This window comes from Schistocerca piceifrons, chromosome 5 (assembly GCF_021461385.2).
Source record: "Schistocerca piceifrons isolate TAMUIC-IGC-003096 chromosome 5, iqSchPice1.1, whole genome shotgun sequence".
Taxonomy (NCBI): Eukaryota; Metazoa; Arthropoda; class Insecta; order Orthoptera; family Acrididae; genus Schistocerca; species Schistocerca piceifrons.
Genome location: NC_060142.1, coordinates 176767247 through 176790334, shown reverse-complemented (window position 1 = coordinate 176790334; position 23088 = coordinate 176767247). Strand labels below are relative to the sequence as shown.

At 44.4% G+C, this 23088-nt stretch overlaps 1 protein-coding gene across 1 annotated transcript in view; it reads left to right on the top strand.

Annotated features, from left to right (window-relative positions):
* Positions 1-21648, top strand: part of LOC124798854 (trypsin alpha-like) — a 51299-nt gene extending 29651 nt beyond the window's left edge. The window contains exons 2-5 of the mRNA XM_047262386.1: positions 4876-5045; positions 5136-5250; positions 15315-15704; positions 21253-21648. Coding sequence (XP_047118342.1) covers positions 4876-5045; positions 5136-5250; positions 15315-15704; positions 21253-21648 — 1071 coding nt within the window. The remainder of the gene's footprint in view (positions 1-4875; positions 5046-5135; positions 5251-15314; positions 15705-21252) is intronic.
* The last annotated feature ends 1440 nt before the right edge of the window (positions 21649-23088 follow it).

Here is a 23088-nt window from a genome sequence, read left to right as displayed (position 1 = left end):
CAACACATTCTCTATGTAATCCTTCTTCACCTTCATGGACGGTAGCAGTCTCATCAGTTAAATATATATTTGATATCATTTTAATGTCTCGACGTTTCTTCTATTTCCGTCATTTCTCCTTTTGTCTTAGGACAAGAGGAGGGGCGAAAGACCTTATTCCTATCTTACAACAATTTTAATCACATTACTTCCTTTCAGATCTTCCAGTTTTATTGTTACCGTTTGGTACTTGTACATTCAGTACATCTGTCGTTCCCTTTAGATTAATCCTATATTTCTCAGAAGTTCCAATATCGTGCACCACTTCGCACTGGTGAATGCTTTATCTAGGTCGACAAATCCCACGAACGTGTTTTGATTTTTTTCAGTCTTATTAGAGTACCAAGTGCAACGTGAGAGTTGCCTCTCTGATTTATTCACTTTTCCTGAAGTCATACTGATCGTCACCGAACCGATTCTCAGCTTTTTGTACCACTATTCTGTAGCTTGTTCTTGTCAGCAACATGGATGATGACCTGTTAAAATGATTCTGCGATTGTTCTTGCACTTATCTCTTTGATATCTTCGGAATTGTGTGAATGATATTTTTTCCGATAGGCTGATGGTATGTCGCCTGTCTCAGAGACTCTACTCACCAACTTGAATAATCGTTTTGCTGCCATTACTCTTACTGAGTTTAGAAATTGCTATGGAACGTTGTGTATATCTCTTGTCTTAAATAGTCTCACGTCTTTCATAGCTCTTTTACATTGTGACTGTAAATAATAATCGACCGTCTCTTCCATACGAATTCTAGTTACTTCTTCTACCAGCTTATGAGACAATTCCTTCACGCCGTATAGTCCTCTGACGTACTATTCCATGTATCCGCTCTGCACTTGGCGTTTAACTGTGGAATCCCCTTTGCAGTCTTATTGTTACCATCCTTGCTATAATTTCACGTAATGTTGTTACGACTTTTCTAAATGATGTATCAACCCTTCCGTTAAAGAAACGTAAGAGAATACTGGGTACCTACACTGAAATGCCCTGTTTTCAATTTACTCGATCGTCAAAATTAAATTAAACGAATGTAATTCCTCGTCAAAAATAAATTGTATGCGAACTTAAAAGAGCTACATTAACTGAGAAAACTTCCACGTAAGCGATTGTTGTGACGTAAGGAATGTCTAGTACTCGTATGTATTCAATTTTCATCCACGTCCGCTGCGTGTTCAGAGGCAAGTCGCCGATGCCTTCCACAAACCGAGGACGTAGGTCTTGAGAGTCCCGCACTGTAAGGGCGACAGACCTGCCCTTCACGTCGCCTCAGGGATGAAAATCCTTTGTTTGATGTCAGGAGACGGTGGAGGAGAAATTATGGGGCCATCATGTCCAATGCACCCTCTTGGAAATGTTCCATTCAGAGGTTCCCGGACATCCAACGACCAGGGAGGAGGAGCACCATCTTGTTGAAAATAAAGGTTTTGCGTCATGTCTTCAAATTCAGAAAAGCAAGCATCTATAATATGTCTAGGTACGTCGTTCCTGTAACAGTCTCCCTAGTCAATGAAGAACGATTCAATTACCTGGTCAGAAGAGAGACAACAGCAAAAGTTCACTTTCGACGTATCTCCCATCTTTTCCCTGATGTTGTTGTGGTCTTCAGTCCGGAGACTGGTTTGATGCAGCTCTCCATGCTACTTTATCCTGTGCAAGCTGCTTCATCTCCCAGTACGTATGGCAGCCTACATCCTTCTGAATCTGCTTAGTGTATTCATCTCTTGGTCTCCCTCTACGAATTTAACCCTCCAATACTCAACTGGTGATCCCATGATGCCTCAGAACATGCCCTACCAACCGGTCCCTTCTTCTAGACAACTTGTACCACAAACTCCTCCCCAACTCTATTCAATACCTCCTCATTAGTTATATGATCTGCCCATCTCATCTTCAGCATTTTTCTGTAGCACCAAGTTTCGAAAGCTTCTATTTTCTTCTTGTCCAAACTATTTAACGTCTATGTTTCACTTCCATACATGGCCAAACTCCATACAAATACTTTCAGAAACGACTTCCTGACACTTAAATATATACTCGATGTTAACAAATTTCTCTTCTTTAGAAACGCTTTCCTTGCCATTGCCAGTCTATATTTCATATCCTCTCTATTTCGACCATCATCAGTTATTTTGCTCCCCAAATAGCAAAACTCCTTTACTACTTTAAGTGTCTCATTTCCTTATCTAATTCCCTCAGCATCACCCGACTTAATTCGACTACATTCCATTATCCTCATTTTGCTTTTGTTGATGTTTATCTTATATCCTCCTTTCAAGACCTTGCCCATTCTGTTCAACTGCTCTTCGAAGCCCTTTGCTGTCTCTGAGAGAATTACAATGTCATCGGCGAACCTTGTAGTTTTAATTTCTTCTCCACGGATTTTAATACCTGCTCCGATTTTTCTTTTGTTTCCTTTACTGCTTGCGCAATATGCAGATTGTATAACTGATACTGTGTGTATTTTGTGCCTCTCCAAATATGAAAGTTGTGCTTAGCACAGTGCCAGAGACGTGGAATGTGGCATCATCGGAAGACATTACACTTAGCAAGAAATCAGGATTCCAGCCGATTCGGTCGAGTATTTCCCAGTCAGATCAATACCGTCATAGCTTGTCATCGGATTCTGTGGCCTGCAGAATCTGCACTTATCTGAATACACACACAACCACTTTTTGTGGAGCTTATGAACGAATGCCAATGTAACACCATTGTAGCCTGACGAATTGATTTGTGTGGATTTCGTTGGAACACTTGTCGGACCTTCATCAGAAACACGCTGACCTTCGGCATGCCGCTTCAGAATTTTGCCAGTGCAGAAACTGCCTGTGCCATGCTTTTATCCTCTTAGCGTTTCGTGCTACTTTCTGCCTGCGCACACAACAGTGGTTTTATACTCTGCGTGCCAAAGCACAGTTTGCGCCTTCTTCTTAGCTAACGTCATTTCCGCTTGCACAGATAACAATGAAACAATGAAAACGCACAAGTGTTGAAAAAATATGGCAGCAACTATAGGTACTTCCCATGCCTGGGTTTGCGGGTTCGATTCCCGGCGGGGTCAGGGATTTTCTCTGCTTCGTGATGACTGGGTGTTGTGTGCTGTCCTTAGGTTAGTTAGGTTTAAGTAGTTCTAAGTTCTAGGGGACTGATTACCATAGATGTTAAGTCCCATAGTGCTCAGAGCCATTTGAACCATTTATTGAAAAAAGATTTTTGAACCGTAAAAAAAAAAAGCTTTTCGATGTAGGGGCCCCGTATTCCACCGTAATTATCTGAAACTCTGTATTGCGACGACATGGAGAGCCTGCTGGTGGTCACCATTCTATGCTCATCAAACTGCTACTCATACACTGAACAGTGCTGTACATGCGTACCTTTCTGTGTAAGAAACGTGCTTCAGTACGTCATATAATGCTTGAACCTGAGTGTTTCGTAGAAATGTTGGCAAAATTTGTTCGAAATTCCATTCCTCTGACGAGGATATAATCCCACCTTTCGTGCTTTGGAATTAACATATATAGCGGCATATACCGCAATTCTAGTGTTGTCGCAGAGTACCTTTCAGCTGGTTATCTGGAATCCTTAGTAACAGCAGTAGGAAAACGTTGCCAATATTACGTTGGAAAACATAGTTTTTACGAAGAAAAATCATGTCAGTGGAAGAAACACCAAAATTTAGGAAGAATCCTGCTTAAAGAAATTACGAAAAAAAATTACTAGTTAAGAAACCATGCTTCTCCGGCAGCAAACGTATTTAAGAGATGAGAATAAAGTTTTTCTTCTGCAACCTTATTTACAGCACTGGTTGTGTAAGCTCTTGCGTTACTGCACAGACAGAGTATACTATGCATGCAGAAATATTGTTATATTTTGTCAAACAATGGTTACTGAAGCAAAGTACTGCGGAAAACGAAATTTCGTAATGAACAACGAGCACGGAATGAACAGTACAGATCTATCGCCTAAGCATGAAACATTTACCACAACGTCGTCTGATAGCTAACAGCATACACACGTGTATCTTGAGTACAGAGAAACTGAAAGAAGCCTTTCGCGACAGCACTACTATATAGAACAATCTCGGACGTTTTGTCGCGACAATTCAGTCATAATGTATAGGTTACTGTATTTAGGTTCCGTTCTTCAAACATTAATGTTGCCAGTGACACATTAGATACGAGTGTAGGGACGAATGGAACCACAGAAGTGACTGCAGAACAAAAGAGAATGACTTTGCAAAGCCTTGTGTTTTGGTACAATAAAAACTGTTAGGTAATAAACTGACTTAAAAGACCAACTGTGCTAAAAAAGAAAAAAGTCTGATTTCGATAAACAAACCATTACATATTACAGTGTTTGGAAATACGGACTAATAAAGAAAACGCACACATACGTAAGCAACATTACATTTAATTATCTTTAAGATCCATATGCAGTACTGAACACTATTTGGCAGAAATACTGAATCTAGTAGATGTATTTCAAATTGTTTACTGTAGCAACAAAATGGTTCAAATGGGACTTAACTTCTCAGGTCATCAGTCCCCTAGAACTTAGAACTACTTAAACCTAAGTAACCTAAGGACATCACACACATCCATGCCCGAGGCAGGATTCGAACGTGCGCCCGTAGCGGTCGAGCGGTTCCAGACTGTAGTGTCTAGAACCTCTCGGCCACAAAGGCCGGCGTTTACTGTAGCACTGTCGAGAAGAAATACTTGGAAAATACTGACGATTATGAAAATCGGCTGTACTATCCATATTATCAAAAGCTTTCTCTAAATCTAGAAGCTTAAGACTGCCTTCATTCATTTTACCCGACGTTTAATTTTACAGACTGCCGCTTCGTTCCCACTTGGCAACAACGTATCAATCGTGAACCTTCCAGAGGCTGGATACAACCCGCCAGTCGGCCTGGCAGTCACAGTGAGCGGCTGGGGATACAAGGAGACCGACTACCCCCTCATCCTGCACAAAGTGGGCATCAGAGTCAGCAACCGCTCCGAGTGAGATTTTCCGGGCGGACGCGAAGTATCTCCGCGCATGCTGTGCGCTGGAGAGACGGGAAAGAGCGTGTGCTATGGCGATTCTGGCAGTGCGCTGGTGAGCGGCAGCACGCAGGTGGGCATCGTGTCGGGGGGCTGCGGCGACTGCGAGTTTGGGGGCTCCGTCTACGTCAACGTGGTCAACTTGCGATCCTGGATAACCAGGGTCGCCGGCGTCTCACAGCCATAAGACAAAACTTTGAAACTATGCTAGCCGCAATTGTACCTCCTGAGTTTTCTTCTGGCCGCGAAACTGAAATGAGACAACGACGAAAACCAAATATTTGTCAAATTTCTTAGTCCAATAAGTAATCAATTAATTAGTATTTTCGCTGCCCACTGACATTACTAAATACACTCCTGGAAATTGAAATAAGAACACCGTGAATTCATTGTCCCAGAAACGGGAAACTTTATTGACACATTCTTGGGGTCAGATACATCACATGATCACACTGACAGACCCACAGGCACATAGACACAGGCAACAGAGCATGCACAATGTCGGCACTAGTACAGTGTATATCCACCTTTCGCAGCAATGCAGGCTGCTATTCTCCCATGGAGACGATCGTAGAAATGCTGGATGTAGTCCTGTGGAACGGCTTGCCATGCCATTTCCAACTGGCGCCTCAGTTGGACCAGCGTTCGTGCTGGACGTGCGGACCGCGTGAGACGACGCTTCATCCAGTCCCAAACATGCTCAATGGGGGACAAATCCGGAGACCTTGCTGGCCAGGGTAGTTGACTTACACCTTCTAGAGCACGTTGGGTGGCACGGGATACATGCGGACGTGCATTGTCCTGTTGGAACAGCAAGTTCCCTTGTCGGTCTAGGAATGGTAGAACGGTGGGTTCGATGACGGTTTGGATGTACCGTGCACTATTCAGTGTCCCCTCGACGATCACCAGTGGTGTACGGCCAGTGTAGGAGATCGCTCCCCACACCATGATGCCGGGTGTTGGCCCTGTGTGCCTCGGTCGTATGCAGTCCTGATTGTGGCGCTCACCTGCACGGCGCCAAACATGCATACGACCATCATTGGCACCAAGGCAGAAGCGACTCTCATCGCTGAAGACGACTTGTCTCCATTCGTCCCTCCATTCACGCCTGTCGCGACACCACTGGAGGCGGGCTGCACGATGTTGGGGCGTGAGCGGAAGACGGCCTAACGGTGTGTGGGACCGTAGCCCAGCTTCATGGAGACTGTTGCGAATGGTCCCCGCCGATACCCCAGGAGCAACAGTGTCCCTAATTTGCTGGGAAGTGGCGGTGCGGTCCCCTACGGCACTGCGTAGGATCCTACGGTCTTGACGTGCATCCGTGCGTCGCTGCGTTCCGGCCCCAGGTCGACGGGCACGTGCACCTTCCGCCGACCACTGGCGACAACATCGATGTACTGTGGAGACCTCACGCCCCACGTGTTGAGCAATTCGGCGGTACGTCCACCCGGCCTCCCGCATGCCCACTATACGCCCTCGCTCAAAGTCCGTCAACTACACATACGGTTCACGTCCACGCTGTCGCGGCATGCTACCAGTGTTAAAGACTGCGATGGAGCTCCGTATGCCACGGCAAACTGGCTGACACTGACGGCGGCGGTGCACAAATGCTGCGCAGCTAGCGCCATTCGACGGCCAACACCGCGGTTCCTGGTGTGTCCGCTGTGCCGTGCGTGTGATCATTGCTTGTACAGCCCTCTCGCAGTGTCCGGAGCAAGTATGGTGGGTCTGACACACCGGTGTCAATGTGTTCTTTTTTCCATTTCCAGGAGTGTAATTTTTTATTGTGGAGTTGTTCCTAAGTTTATTTGTAACCAGCAGCTTCTCCGTCTGACAATAAATGTTCAGATGTCCCTAATCAGATCCCCTATGCCTGCCCACAGCCCAGTTTCAAATTGGGAATGCGAGTCATGTATGACGCTTGCTGCCCTTGCAGGGAGAGCCCTAGTCACCAGGAGCCATTTGGATCTATGAGCCAGGAACAGAGAGAGTATCCATGGGAGGCCCCTTCATTTCTCTGTTGTATGCTCGGACTGGGCCATCCCTGTGTCATCATACCTCCTACTTCACAGCAAATTGTCAGCACGACTAATTACAGCAAGTGAATAACTATAAAAATATTCAGCACTCAATAACCATCAAAATTGTTGTAAAAATTACAACAATTAAAAAAGTCAAGATTGATGAGGTGTTTGCAACTGTCACAGAGCTGTATGAAGATGTTTATTAGCAGTTACCAGTTTCACGCCAGTATAGACTCATCTTCAGGTTTATCTGGGAAGAATGGTTTTCTTTTCTTTTCTTTCTGGAATGGAGAAATACAGAACCATAGTGTTGCGTTCATCAAAAATGTAGGAACAGGTTCTCACAATGGTTGTACTTTCATGACTTAGGTGGCCAATTACGGAGCCCCAGCATTCGCGAAGTTATCCATGTTAAGATTTGAACCACATTTATGGGCTGTCATAATAAAATTGAAAACATCCGTGAGATGTCTGCCAAACATACAAAGCATGACCGGTCAATGAGCCAGTCCAGGCCTATGAACACTTGCATTGTTTTTTGTTATATGTAACCCTATATATCTGTACTTCTACCACTTCAAAAAATTTCGCACAGAGGTTTTTATTCTTGAAAGATAAACCGCACGATGCATCTATACTTATGCGAGTTTGAATGCATATTGACTGCAAAGTGTTTGTTATTGTTATTCACCATGTCTCTGAGCTGTGGTTGCCCTCCCCAGAGAGTTGTTTCGTTACACCAGGGTTACGATACGGTTGCAACGTAACACATTTTATGTAGTACGAGCTATTCCGTGATAGAGATCGTGCCCCCCATCTTATGTTCTACGGTGCTTGAACAGTAAAAACTGTTTTCAGAGCATCAAGCAGGCCTTCGTAATCACCGAAGGGACATGTGGGCCAGCCTCCGATCTAATTCCGTAGTTGAGTGTTGTAATAGTGCTGAAGCAGCACACTGAAATGCGGCATTGCCCCGGTATTGGTGGGCTGTTTTACTACAGGGAACAGCACAATATGGCGTTCTCACTCCCTATACGCTGAGGGAACAGAAGTCATGGGATAGTATTATTCACACGTAGAGGTCATGTAGTAACTAGTACACAAGGTATAAAGGGATGGTGTATTGGTGGAGATGCCATTTGTACACAGGTGATTCAATTTCCGACGTGCTTGTGGCCCCATGATTGGAATTAACAGAATCTGACCATGGAATCGTAGTTAGAGGCAGATGAATGAGACATTCTGTAGTATCCTGCCCAATTGTCTAACATAGGGTGCCAAAGAAGCTGTTTTCTCGGATCGCTAGACAACACTTCCAGCAAATCGTATTAATGAAGTTTATTACAGTAAGTTAAATTGACAATACTTAACTTTGCGTATTCACAAAGGTGAATCGCAACCAAACGGCGACATGCAAATAATCAATGTCTTCCGGTATATAGAGTTTCAGTGCAACCAAATAATACGGTTCATAAGTCATTGCTGTAGCGTTCGTGTGACGGCTCTACTCCCGCTGCGCCCACGGCTAGGCGGCGCGGCGCTTATATTCTCTTCACGTAGAGGCCGCTCCTGTCTTGGTGTCGTCCTAGTCAGCGTACTATTAGCTGACGTCATCTCACAGCCCTCTCTGCTCTTCCGCTGCTCATCGTCGTGCCGGTGCTTGCCGTTACGTCGAAACACATTCCATTTCGGAAATCGTTACGGAAGTCAATATTCCGAGAGCCACATTGTCAGTATTGTGGCGAGGATACAAACTTTTATCCCATACTTTTCATCATGGGCCACACCGTGGCCGACGGCCTTCACTTAAAACCGCGCAGGGTAGCTGCGCGGTCTTAGGCGCCTTGCCACGGTCGCTTGGCTCCCCGCCCTCGGTGGTTCGAGTCATCCTTCGGGCATGGGTATTTGTCTTGTCCATAGTGGAAACTGGTTTAAGTGAGGCTAACTAATGTGTAAGCCTAGGGACCGATGCTAACAGACAAGTAACACTGCTTGAAATGACCGCAGAAATCAATGTTGACATACGACGAAAGTATCCGTTCGGACAGTTGGGCGAAATTTGGCGTTAATAGGCTAAGACAGCGGACGACAGATGGGAGTGCCTTTGCTAACGGCACACAATGCCTGCACAGCCTATCCTGGGATCGTAACCTTATCGATTGGACCCTTGAGGTCTGGAAAACCGTATCGTGGTCAGACGAGTGTGGATTTCAGTTGGTAAGAGCTGATGGCAGGGTTCGAATGTGTCGTTGTGGCCGAGTGGTTCCAGGTGCTTCAGTCTGGAACCACACGACCACTATGGTAGCAGGTTCGAATCCTGTCTCGGGCATGGATGTGTGTGATGTCATGTTAGTTGGATTTATATAGTTCCCAGGTCTAGGGGACTGATGACCTCAGATGTTTAGTCCCATAGTGCTCAGAGTAATTTGAACCATTTTTCTAATGCATCGCAGACGCCGCCGGCGGTGGCCGAGCGGTTCTAGGCGCTTCAGTCCGGAACCGCGCGACTGCTACGGCCGCGAGTTGGAATCCTGCCTGTGGCAGGGATGTGTGTGATGTCTTCAGGGTAGTTAAACCTAACTACCCTGAGCTCTAGGGGTCTGATGTTCTCAGATGTTAAGTCCCATAGCGCTCAGAGCCATTTGTGTCGCAGACACCACGATACCTTGGACCCAGGTTGTCAGCAATGCGCTATGCACGGTGGTGGTTGCTCTGTAGTGATGTTGGCTGTGTTTACATAGAATGGACTGGGTCATCTCATGTAAGTGAACCGATCATTGACTGAAAGTGGTTATCTTCGCCTATTTGGTGACCACTTGCAGCTATTCGTGGACTGCATGTTCCCAAACATGTCACCAGGCCACACTTGTGAGTGATTGGTTCGACGAACATTCGAAACAATGAGCTGCCACCCAAATCACATCAACGAACATTTACAGGACATAATCTAAAGGGCAGTTCATGACAAATTACTGTGCTGGCAATATGTTCGCTATTATGGACAGCTTAGAGGCAGGATGGTTCAGTTTTTCCGCAGGAGATTTCCAATGACTTGTTGAGTACATGCTACGTAGAGCTGCCGCACTGCGCCAGTCAAAAGGAGGTCGACATGATATTAGGAGGTATCCCATGACTTTTGTCACCTCACCACGACTGTGCCTACCACTTGTCATAACACATCTAGACAGAGAGTATAACAGTTCCCAGCAAAGTCAGTAATGTCATTTCTTTAGCCATTCACGTGTCGTAGCTCTGTGAAATTCATTGTTAGAATGTACGGCTACTTAACTCCAGCCTCACTGTGCAGGGTGAGTCTCTAGGCAATAGACAGCTGTGAGCGAGCCCTGATGGTTGCGGTAATAATAAGAACTGGATCCGTCGAGGAGAGGCCTTCAAATGGCTGCAGTAGCCTCTGTCCAGCCAGTCTACGACGGTCCTGGATTTGATGTGGAGACTGTGCGCTTCCTGCGGCTATCAGAGGGCACAGGCAGTACTGCGACATCACTTAGCCTTATTCCGCGCATCTGTTGTCTTACGTCATATCGGTCACTACCGAGAGCAGCCGCTGCAGGCTCAGAATACGTCACCAGCTGCTGACTAGTGGCTACCGGCGCCTGAGCCCCTATGGTTGAAGTACTGCATGGAAGGAAACAAAGTAATGAAGAGCGAAAATGTGAAGTAAGCATTCTTGACTATGCTCTTTCCGCGGTACTGAAGACCCTTTTTCCAAAACTTCCTGCACATGCATTTCTACAGGAAGATGGAGCCGGCCTGTAACATTAGAGCTGCACTTTCGTTGATACAATTTTAATTTTAGTATTTTAACAAATATATTATGCCAGTGGACAGTAGCAGACTGTCTGATCTCGCGAGCCGGCCGGGATGGCCGAACGGTACTAGGCGCTACAGTCTGGAACCGCGAGACCGCTACGGTCGCAGGTTCGAATCGTGCCTCGGGCATGGATGTCAGTGATGTACTTAGGTCTCACTACAATGGAATCTTCACAGTCGCAGAAGTCTTCATTATAACTACGTTACAACAATGCCTAAACAATGATCGAGTCAGAGAAGTTGTTTACACATTTCCGATGCCATTTCCATGTTTACTTATAGATCGGTAACGTTGTAACACATTTATACTTTCTCCGTTCCATTTCATATCAATGACAGCAGCTGTACGATTTAGCTCAGAATAAGTTATCCTTTTCGGTCGTCGTTTTTCTAGCGCTGTCCCGTATGTTAATGTTGTCGGCATGTAATTCCGGATTTGGCAATATTAGTGGCAGAGCGCGGCCTTTCGCCATTCCATCTCGCCTGGGACGAAATTTATGCACCCCATGTGTCTGCAGATCATATTGTCCCATGCGAAACTGGGATAAACTTGTCCGAAATGTTTTGCGCATTATGTGACTGAGGTGGGACGTGATTACCGGCCCAGTACTCACCTAATTGAACGTGGAATAAAACACAAAACAACAATCAGGCAGGCCTCCATAGTGGATGTTGCCATTAATGCGATTCTATCCGTGGACTGTGCGCCACAGCGAAAACCGGAATCGGTGTGAAAGCGCAAGACTATCAAGGCCCCATCTAGCATTTGTTTAAATAAGGAAATAAACTATTTCCAGCAGTGGGCTTCAGTTTTGCATACGCACTCTTTTAATTGAACTGCGATATCAATTCTAGCCTGTTTTACATATTCGGATGTTACTCATTCCCAAGAAGAGTCTGTGTATTTTCACAATTGTTTCATTGCAGAGGTCCTAACCCGCTGTAAAATGTTGCGGTTTTTGTGGTCGTCAGTACGAAAACTGCTTTGATGCAGCTCCTCATGCTACTTTATCCTTTGCTAACCTCTTCATATCCTAATAACTACTGCAACCTACATCCTTCCAAATCTGCTTACTGTATTCATCTCTTGGTCTTCCTCTACGATTTCGCCGGCCGGTGTGGCCGTGCGGTTCTAGCCGCTTCAGTCTGGAACCGCGTGACCGCTACGGTCGCAGGTTTGAAACCTGCCTCGGGCATTGATGTGTGTGGTGTCCTTAGGTTAGTTAGGTTTAAATAGTTCTAAGTTCTAGGGGACTGATGACCACAGATGTTAAGTCCCATAGTGCTCAGAGCCATTTCAACCATTTTTTTCTACGATCCCCCCCCCCCCCGCGCCCTTCTCCCCCCTTCCCCCCTCTCCCCCACACAAACACCCGCTTTCATCGAATACTAAATTGGTGATCCCTTGATATCTCAGAATGTGACGTTCCAATCGATCCCTTCTTTTGGTCACTTGTTCGGCAAGTGTCTTGTCTCCCATATTCTGTTCAGTACCTCCTCCTTAATTAAGTGATCGACCCACCAAATTTTTTACATTCTTCTGGAGAACCACATTTCGAATGCTTCTGTTCCCTATCTGTCCGAACTGCTTATCGTCCATGTTTCACTTCCACCTAACAAATACCTTCAGAAAAGTTTTACCAACACTTAAATCTGTATTCGAAGTTAACATATTTTCTTTTTCAGAAACGCTTTCCTTGCCATTGTCAGTATACATTTTATATCCTCTCTACTTCTGGCATCAGCAGTCATTTTGCTGCCCAAATAACAAAACCCATCTACTTAATGTTCTCGTTTCCTAATATAATTCCCTTTGCATCAACTGCTCTAATTCGACTACATTAAATTATCCTTGTTTTGCTTTTGTTGATGTTCAGCTTATATTTTCCTTTGAAGACACTGTCGACTCCATTCAACTGCTCGTCCAAGCCCTTTGCTGTCTCTGATAGAATTACAGCGTCATCGGCAAAATTCAAAGCTTTTTTTTCTTCTCCTTGAACTTTAGTTCCCGTTTTAAGTTTTTCTCTTGTTTCTTAACTGTTCGTCAGTATACGGATACAGTAATATCGGCGATAGTCTACAAAACTGTCTCACTCCCTTCTCAACCACTGCTTCCCTTTCATGCACGTCTGCTTTCTGTACAAGTTGTAAATAAACTTTCACTCCCTGTTTTCTACCCCTTCTACCTTCAGATTTTCGAAGAGGCTATTGCAGTCAACATCGTCAGAAGCTTTCTCTAGGTCTACAAATGCTATAAGCGTAGGCACGCCTGTCCTTAACCTGTGTTTTAAGATACGTCGTAGGGTGAGTATTGCCTCGCGCGTTCCTACATTTCTCCGGAATCCAAACTTATCTTCCCCGAGGTCGGCTTCTACCTGTTTCTTTCATTCTTCTGTAAAGCATTCGTGTTAGTATTTGGCACCCACGACTTATTAAACTGAAGGGTCAGTAATGTTCACACCCGTCAGCAACTGCTTTCTTTGGAATTAGGATTATTACATTCTTTTGGAAGGATGAGGGTATTCCGCATGCCTCACGCATCTTGCCCACCAGATGGAAGAGTTTCGACATAGTTGGGTCTCCCGAGAATATCAATAGTTCTGAGGGACGGTCGTTTAATCAAGGACCCATTTTTCGGCTTACGTCTTTCACTGCTCTGTCAAAGTCTTTTGTCAGTGCCATACCTCCGTCTAAACTTTATCTATGTCGTCTTCCATTTCTATTATATTGCCGTCCTTGTATAGGCCCGTCTTGTATAGACCCTCTATATGTTTCATCAATCTTTCAGCTTTGCCTTATTTGCTTCGAACAGATTTCCCATCTGAGCTCTTGATATTCATAGAGCTGTTCTCTTCTCTCCAAAGGCTTTTTCAGTGTTACTGCAGACGGTATCTATCTTTCCCCTAGATCCTTACATTAGTCGTCCAGCCATTCGTGGTTAGCCATTTTTCACGTTCTGCCAATCTCATTTCTGTACGTTTGTATTACGTTTCGCTTGGTTCATTTGTTACATTTTTAATACTTGCGTCTGTCATCAGTTTAAATCAGCATCTCCTGTGTTATCCAATGATTTCTACTAGGCCTTGTGTTTTACCTATTTTGTCATCTGCTACCTTCACTGTTTCATCTCTCAATGCTATACATTCATCTGTGTTCCTTCCCCCTTTTCTAGCCAATTGATGCCTAATGCTCCCTCTGAAACTCTCAACATACTCTGGTCCTTTCAACCTATCCGCGTACCACCTCCTTAATTTTCTACTTTTCAGTGTCTTCAGTCTTAATCATCAGTTCATGAACAGTAAATTGTGGTCATAACGAAGATCCGTCCCGAAAAATAATTAAAATATGGTTCAGAGATGGCTGTCTTACAGTTAGATAATCAACCTGAAACATTCCAGTGTGTCCACATCTTCCACTTACACAACTTTGCTTCGTGATTCTTCCTGTTCCTCCTACTACCAGACACCAGACACCAAAACCCACTATATCTAACTTCAGCCAATCTATATTGCTTCTTAAATATTCTAAGCTAACTGCCTGATTAATGGATCTAACATTCCACGCTCTGAACCGTAGGACGCCAATTTTTGCTCTCCTGATGACCACGTCCTCAGCCGGCCGGAGTGGCCGTGCGGTTCTAGGCGCTACAGTCTAGAACCGAGCGACCGCTACGGTAGCAGGTTCGAATCCCGCCTCGGGCATGGATGTGTGTGATGACCTCAGGTTAGTTAGGTTTAATTAGTTCTAAGTTCTAGGCGACTGATGACCTCAGAAGTTAGGTGGCATAGTGCTCAGAGCCATTTGAACCAACGACGTCCTCCTGAGTAGGTCCCGCCCGGAGATGCGAGAGGGAGATTATTTTACCTCAGTAATATTTTACCCAAGATGATTCCTGGATCCGTTCGCAGTACCAACACTTTAGTGTCGTTTTGGTTCACGTTGTCAGTCCCCTGCAATTACCGAAAAGGATGCTGCCCCTCTTCAGGAACCGCATGTTTGTCTGGGCTCTCAACAGGTACTCCTCCATTGTGGCTGCACCTGCGGTACGGCTGTCTGTATCGCTGGGACACGCCAGCCACCGGCAAGGTCCAAGGTTTGTGGAGGGCTTACTGTTTATGTATGAGAATATTGCAGTATTAATCGAGCGAGTTGGAAGCGTAAGCTGATGATCATCTGCGATAAGTAGTACGTAATGGCCGCGTTACCAGATTTGGACACTATTCGCCGATAGCTGGAAATCTGCACGGAATCCCCTCTTCGACATCGTGATAGTGTGCCTTATCTGAGTTATTTGGACTACCGTGGTAACAGTAAGAAAACGGCAGATATAGCAGATGGAGGTATTATAAAGTGAGACGTTCTCGTTCACTAGGATGTGAGACCAGCTATGTCACGCATCCACGTGGCCGCACTGTGCCTGCTGCTGGCAATGCAGCTGCAGTTGGTGGCCCCATGGGCGCTGCGGCTGCGAACGAGTATCCAAGGCCGTATCATAAGCGGCTCTGACGCCAGCATCGAGGACTTTCCGTGGCAGCTGTACCTGACGTACGCCGCCAGCCTGGCGTGCGGCGCCTCCATAATCGGTCCCCAGTGGGCGCTGACCGCCGCCCACTGCGTTCCCTTCTCAGAGTACGTCCTGTACCACCTGCGTGCTGGCTCTTCCAGTCGCGACAGCGGCGGCACTGTGCTGGACATGGCCGTGGCCTACCAACACGAACAGTACGACAGCACTTCTGGTGACTACGACATCGCAGTTGTACGGGTGAGCGCCCGTTGGTAACGTCAAAGAGAAGTCAGAAAAATGTTGTTATTGTGGTCTTCAGCTCGAAGACTGGTTTGCACTGCAACTTACATCCCTCTGAATCTGGTTGCTGTATTAATCTCTTGGCTTTCCTCTGCTGTTTTTACCTGCCCCCCGCCACCCCCACCCTTCCCCCTGAGACATACACACACGAAACTGGTGATCCCCAGATATCACTACTGTGTCCCGTCAACCGACCCTTCTTCTAGTCAGGCTGCCCCACAAATTTCTTTTCGCCCCATGTCTACACAGTACCTCCTCATTACTTACGTCTGCATTTTAAATCTCTCCGTGTTTCACTACCATGCATGGCTACAATCCACCAAACATTTTCAGAGAGTCCTTATAACACTAAAAATCTATATATAGTGACTACAAACTTCTTTCTTTCAGAAACACTTTTCTTGCCGTCACCAGTCTACATCTTACACCCTCTCTACTTAGGCCATCATGGGTTAGTTTGCTGTCCAAGTAGCAAAACTCATCTGCTACCCTTTTCTTAATTTAGTTCACTCAACATCACCACGTTCAAATCGGTTGCATTCCTCTTTCTTTGTTTTCCTTTTGTCAATGTTTATCTTATGAGAGCTATCCGGAAAGTAAGGTCCGATTGGGTCTAAACGAAAATCACAGCGAAAATCCGATGAAACTGTGCACATATGTGTTGGGCAGTTACTCTAGTATGCCCGTCGATCGCATCACGTGGCTCTTCTCAGTACTTACTGCACAGTGAGCACGTAAAGACTCCTAGAAAATAGAGTCTCAGCCTAGTATGAGGGTCTGTTCAGGAATTTCGCCTGATGTCATGCAGCGAACGCAACGTAACGGTCATGCGTGTCCTCCTTCATGACAGTTCTTGGATACACTCTATAAGGTTAGTGAAGACGCTCCGGCAGCGTTTTCCATGGAAAGTGTATGATCACCCACCATATAGTCTGTATTTGGCTTCCTCTGACATTCATCTCTGCGCATCTGAAACGCTGGCTATGAAGACTACATTTTGGTTCAAACAACTAGCTGTAGTCCAGCGTAGAGAATTGGTTGGAAGTATAGGTTGTTGCCTTGTATGACGACGGTATTAGAAAGATGGTAGACCGCTAGGACAAATGTCTGAGTGATAGAAGCGACTATGTAGACGAGTAGCTGTAGGGTGTAGCTAACGCCAATAGAAGTATATGATTTTCACTGCGGTTTCCATTTTGGGACAGACTGAATCTCATTTTCCGAATAGCCCTTGTATATCCTTTTTCCAAGACACTATCCACTTCGATGAACTGCTCTTCCAAATCTGTTGCTGTCTCTAACAGAATTACAATCTCATCCGCAAACGTGAAAGCATTTATTTCTTCTCCCTGAACTTCCTACTGCAAATTTTTTTTCTTTCCTTTACTGCTTGCTCAGTAAACCGATTTAATAGCATCGGGTATAGGCTACAACCTACTCTCCTCCCCTTCTGGAGAAGTGCTTCCATTTCATGCAACTCGACTCTTATAACTATGGCTATTGCAAATAGGAGAACCTTCGGCAGAACGGGGTACTTAATGTTTGTCATTTTAGGTACAAGAAAATTGTAATAAATAGCTAAACTGCTTCAGACATCTCTATTATAGCATTAATTTTCAAAGCATTACACTGTTTTAATCTTTAATTAACTGTCTTTATATTTTTGTTGAAAAAGTTGAGAAATGTTACTTTTCTCTATTTTGCGCAATTGTTGGGACAAATTCAGGAACAATATTATATATAAAAAATTAATCCTAAATGAAAATCCTTACAGCTTATATGTATTTCACATAAAAAAGCTATAAATGGCACATAAACTATCAGCGTTATGCTTCACATAGAGTGCACAGTTGGATAACCTCGTCCAATGCACACGAATAGTGTGCCTACTTAGGCACACGCTGCAAGTGATATAACCCTCATCAAAGTAGAGGTCCTCATCGACTTCTTATAATTTACCGCATCACTGGACGCATTCGGCTGCTTTAGTTTTGCTGATGTTTTGGAGCTAGGACCACTGTTCTTTCGGTCTGTTATTTGCTTCATCAGATTTTACGTGGACTCCTTCCGACAGCTCAAGGAGCCCTTTTGCAGGCATTGGCCTGTATGGCACGGCTTTCATTTTGTTTCTTCTTCCTCCGCGTTAATTAGCTCCGACTTAAAAGAAGTCCTCAGATGATCAAAACGAACTGCAAAATTAACTAGACGGGATATCTGTACCAGGGAAAAAAGTGGCAGTTGACTCAGAATAAAGGTATAAAGTCATCCACATGAGTACTGTAAGGATGAATCCACTAAAATTCAGTTACACTATAAATCTCACATGCCTAAAGGCCGGAAGCCCAACTAAATAGTTATGAATTACGATTACGAATAACTTACATTGGAAGGATCGCATAGATATTGTTATGGCGAAAGCAAACCAACGACCGCTATATATCAACAGAACACTTAGAAAACATAACAGGTCTACTAAAGAGACTGATTGTTCTACGCTTGTCCTCCCTGTTCTGGAGTACTTCTGTGCTGTGAGGGCTCCGCATTACCTGGGATTGCCGGAAAACTCGAAATAGTTCAAGGATGGTTCAAATGGTTCAAATGGATCTGAGCACTATGGGACTTAACTTCTGAGGTCATCAGTCCCCTATAACTCAGAACTACTTAAACCTAACTAACCTAAGGACATCACTAACACCCATGCCCGAGGCAGGATTCGAACCTGCGACCGTAGCGGTCGCGCGGTTCCAGACTGTAGCGCCCAGAACCGCTCAGCCACTTCGGCCGGCAGTTCAGGGATGGGCGACTCATTTAGTAATATCGCGTAATAATGGAGAGGGTGCCACGGATATGATACACGAATTGGGATGGTAAACGTTAAAACAAAGGAGTTTTTCGCTGCAGCAAGACAGCCTCATGACATTTAAATAACTAACTTCCTCGTCAGAATGTGAAAATATTTTGTTGGCACCCATCTTCACGAAGAGAAGTGATCATAATAAAATAAAATAAATCTGAGCTCAAACGGAAAGATTTAGGTGTTTGCTTTTCACGCACGCTGTTCGAGAATGGAACGCCTGAGAAGCAGCTTGAAGGTGGTTCGATGAACCCTCTGCCAAGCACTTGATTGTGAACTTCAGGGTAATCATGTAGATGTAAATGTCGAAATAGCTATTTTTCCTCAATCTTTTGACACTCGTTAGTTTCCCTGCGCTGCTTTTGGAATTGATAACACGCTCTCTAGACAGGAAACCTGTATACTACGTTCAGGAGCCACCGCTACGCCATAAGGTGGCATGGGATGTGCTCTGACTGTGGCGAAGGAATTGCCCCCTGTGATGGAGCTTGCAGCCGTGCTCTGCGAGACGAGTGTGGCGCTCCTGCTAATGGTGGTTATCAGTGGTTGCTGATCGTAGGAAATCTTCATTTCGATACGCATTCTTGTCACGAAGTAGGTCCCAGATTTTCGAAAGTCATTAACATCATGTAACATCTTTGGGCACTGCAAATTCGCACTGCCAAGCAAGGTCGCAATATGGAACAGCGTCGTCACTTTTCCAGTATTTGATCTCGACTTTGTCATATCTCGTCCTGCTAAGGGGTCCTCCTAATACCTACTAAGCGGTAGCATAAGGTACTTTGTTTCAAGATCTATTCTTCATTGTTGTAAATAGCGAAATTTAAAATGTTTAAACAAAGGAAAAATGTTTTTCTATTTGAAACGTATATGAGGCTACGTAAATCATTGTGAACAGTTATACAAAATATGGAAGAGTATAAGATTTAACTGTACCAGTAGTTGTTACATGCATTTCCCACAGCGAAATTAGTTACGACCAGCAGTTCCAATACAAATTTCACGAAACTACTCCTAGCGCTTAACGTACCTAATCAATTCGTCTTTTTTTTTTCATAGATATAGCGTCATAATATTTAATACTGCAGAAACCAAAAGATATTTTGCTTCAGGTGAAGATCTTGATGAATCTTTTTCTGGATTGGAAGGTTTCTCTTGAAAACCCAGGGCATTTGTGCAATCTTCACCTTCTTTCTTTGGGAGTTTTCAAACTGCAATTTGCTTTTCCAGTTTTCCTATCTCTTCTTACGTTTGGTACCCGTGGTATTCGTTGTGGTTGGCGAAACGGAAAAAATGATGGTGATGTTGCTGAGATCTGACTTCCTGAATTTCTTGGAAGATCAGGAGTTTGAGCGCCTGGGTTTACTTCTGAAACTCTGGTAACAGAGAGGGACTCATCAATCACGACTCAAGGAAGGAATTTTTAGAGTGGTATATTGTTGGGACTGAAGGGAAAATTCCTGTGCACTCAAATCCCTTCACAGCACTTCGTACATTATCTTCAAGTCTATAGGCGACGTCGAAAATTTTACCAAAAAACCCGATTTTGTAATGGAGGATGAGTGATTATTGTATCTAATTAGGCTACACAAACACTTTAATAAAGAGAAAATAATACATATTAAAACCGATTCCAAAAGTCCCGTGAAGACTGATTCATGAATCCCCATTCCTTTATCATTTTTTGAATGTAAGTAGTTATTCAAATTTGTAACGGATTTTATTTTGAAGCTTGACCTCGTGAATGGTATGCCACTGATAGGGAGGTAGATTTATTACTGGGATTAATGTATTTTTACTATAGGCCTTAGTTTTAAACAGACTTAATATTGCGTCGCAGATTGTTATAAGCAATGCTTCTCGCCTCTTCTATTTACTTCTGGATGGCTGCTCTCTGGATTAAATACATTTGGGAAAGGTTTCTTGCCACTAGTGCAATACGTGTCCAGCAGCGGTCCTGCAACACAATGGCGTCCGAGCTGCGCACACAGACTGAACAGCAGAATATTTTCTTACTTCCATCCACATATCTCCATGATTCAGAAAACCCCTACATACCATACTTTCAATGACGCAATGAACTATGTAATCTGTACAGACATATCAGTCAAACTTGAATCATTTGCAAAACACTCTCTTCATTATTACGGTATTTAGGGCCTGTACTATATACAGAAATATTGATACTGACAGGTTATGTACGAAGACAGTATCGAGTGCAGTCTGAAAATCGTACCTATTGCATGCTAAAAGAGGACATCAAGCAGTCAGACATAATTTTGTTTGCGAAAAAAATAAAAAAAACTGTTAGATCATAATCTGACGCAAAAGCAACAATTACACCCCAAAAAAACAGTTCTGTTTTTCCGAAACAACCTTAACACATTACAATGACTGAAAACCAGGTAACATTAAAGAAAAGGTCATTTAAGTTTCGTTATGATTCACTCTTTGCAGCGAATACAGACGCTCTTGTGGTATCCAGTAGTTGCGTTTCAGGTTTCTTACTGTAGCATACTAACAGCTGTAAAGTACCATTGATTAAAACAATCGACTGTATTATTTAGCTCTGTCATGAGCTTCCTCCTAATACTGAAATGCTAAAACCGAACGATTCTCTTCCTACAGTCTAGCTGATGTTTGATTTTACAGCCGGATGGTTCGTTCCCACTGGGCACCAACGTGGCAGTCGTGAACCTGCCAGAGGACGGTTACGACCCTCCAGTCGGGCTCGCAGTCACAGTCACCGGCTGGGGAATGACAGAGACGACGAGCCAACCCAGCACCCTGCAGAAGATGGACGTCAGCGTCATGGAGCGCTCCGCGTGTTACTACCCGGACATCGGTCGCGAAGTGACCCCGCGCGTGTTGTGCGCTGGAGGGATTGACAAGAGCCCGTGCTTTGGGGATTCCGGCGGTCCTCTGGTGAGCGGCAGAACGCAGGTGGGCATCGTATCGTGGGGGAGTGACAACTGCAATTATGAGGACGGCGTCTACGTGAACGTGGGAAACTTACGTTCGTGGGTAACCAACGTTACCAACATCTGACAGCCATAACAGAACACTAGCCAGAGCTGTACCTCCTGAGTTCCATTCTAACATACAAAACTGAAATAACACAATGATTTCGACAAGAAGCTCAACTTTGTAAATTTTATTATATTGTTATACCAATTCTGATGCATTATTTGTACTGAAAAATAAACGAAGACTGACGAATTTCGCTACCTACCAGCGTTAATAAACTACCTTTCTTTGCGAAGTTGTTCGAAAGTTTATTTGTAACCCGAAAAATCTACCATACACATCTGAAAAGTTCTGGTGTACATCATCAGTTTCCACTGATTGTCAGCTAATGCAGTATAAAAAATTTCGTCGTAATAACATGGAACCAAAAAAAAAGGAAAGGAAAGAGACAAACAGAACGGTGTTGACCCTTATAATGAGATCACGTGCCACGAGCAGCCACGTCAAATTTGGAGCTGGAAATCGAGAAAGTCTCCACCTTACATCTCCTCAGTATCTACTGTGTTCACAGTGTCACAGCACTACATATACCATATCACTGCGTATTGTCCCACACTGGGGTGTAGAAGCTTCTTCACATAGTGACAGAGAGGCTAGAAATCTGTGACAATGTGATAAAATAGTGCTCCGCATCTCACGTTCCACAATGTGGGAAAGTTAGACGTGTTACGTATTGTAGTTTGAGTTTCATGCTGGCGTACAAAAATTTTTGCTGTAGTGGCACTGCATTCCGCGATGAGTGTTCACTGTTGGTACCACTGCGGTGATGTATGCCTCACTTGACCTTTATCCCAAAAAAACTGAGCCAGCAGTGGAAGAGTAAACATGTCCACTCCGTTAGCAGTTTGCTTAAAGGAAGGACAAAGGGCAGTGGTCAAATGTTTTCTGTCAGAAGGAGTGAAAGGGGCTGAAATTCATCATTGCACTGTTATCACAGTAAACATACAGTACATTGCTGCGGTCAAGTGTTTTGCGAGTGGATGGAGAAGTTCAAAAGAGGCCAAAAAAACGTGACGCACAAACTGAAAGCAGGGCCCCTGTCAAATTTCTCAACGGTCGACAAAATGGAGCAAGCTCAATTGATAGTTTTCACAACAGGCGGGCTACTGTCGATGGCATAGAGTCTGGGTTGAACATCAGTCACGGTTCTCCCTATACAATCATCCATGATGAGCATGGCTTCTGTAAAGTTCGTTGACAATGGCTGCCATGACAACTCACTGAAGAAAAAGAATTCAAATGTCATGAAATTTGCCAACGCTTACTCGACCACTACAACAGATAAGGCGAGTCATTTTTTGAAAGAATAGTGACGTATAATGAAATGTGGGCTCATCATTATGAGCCACAACCAAAATGCAGAGTATGGAGTGGAAACACCCCTCATCACGAGAGAAGATGAAATACAACGTTGCAGCTTTGGCGGAAAGGTTATGCCAACCACATATTGGGGTGCAAAAG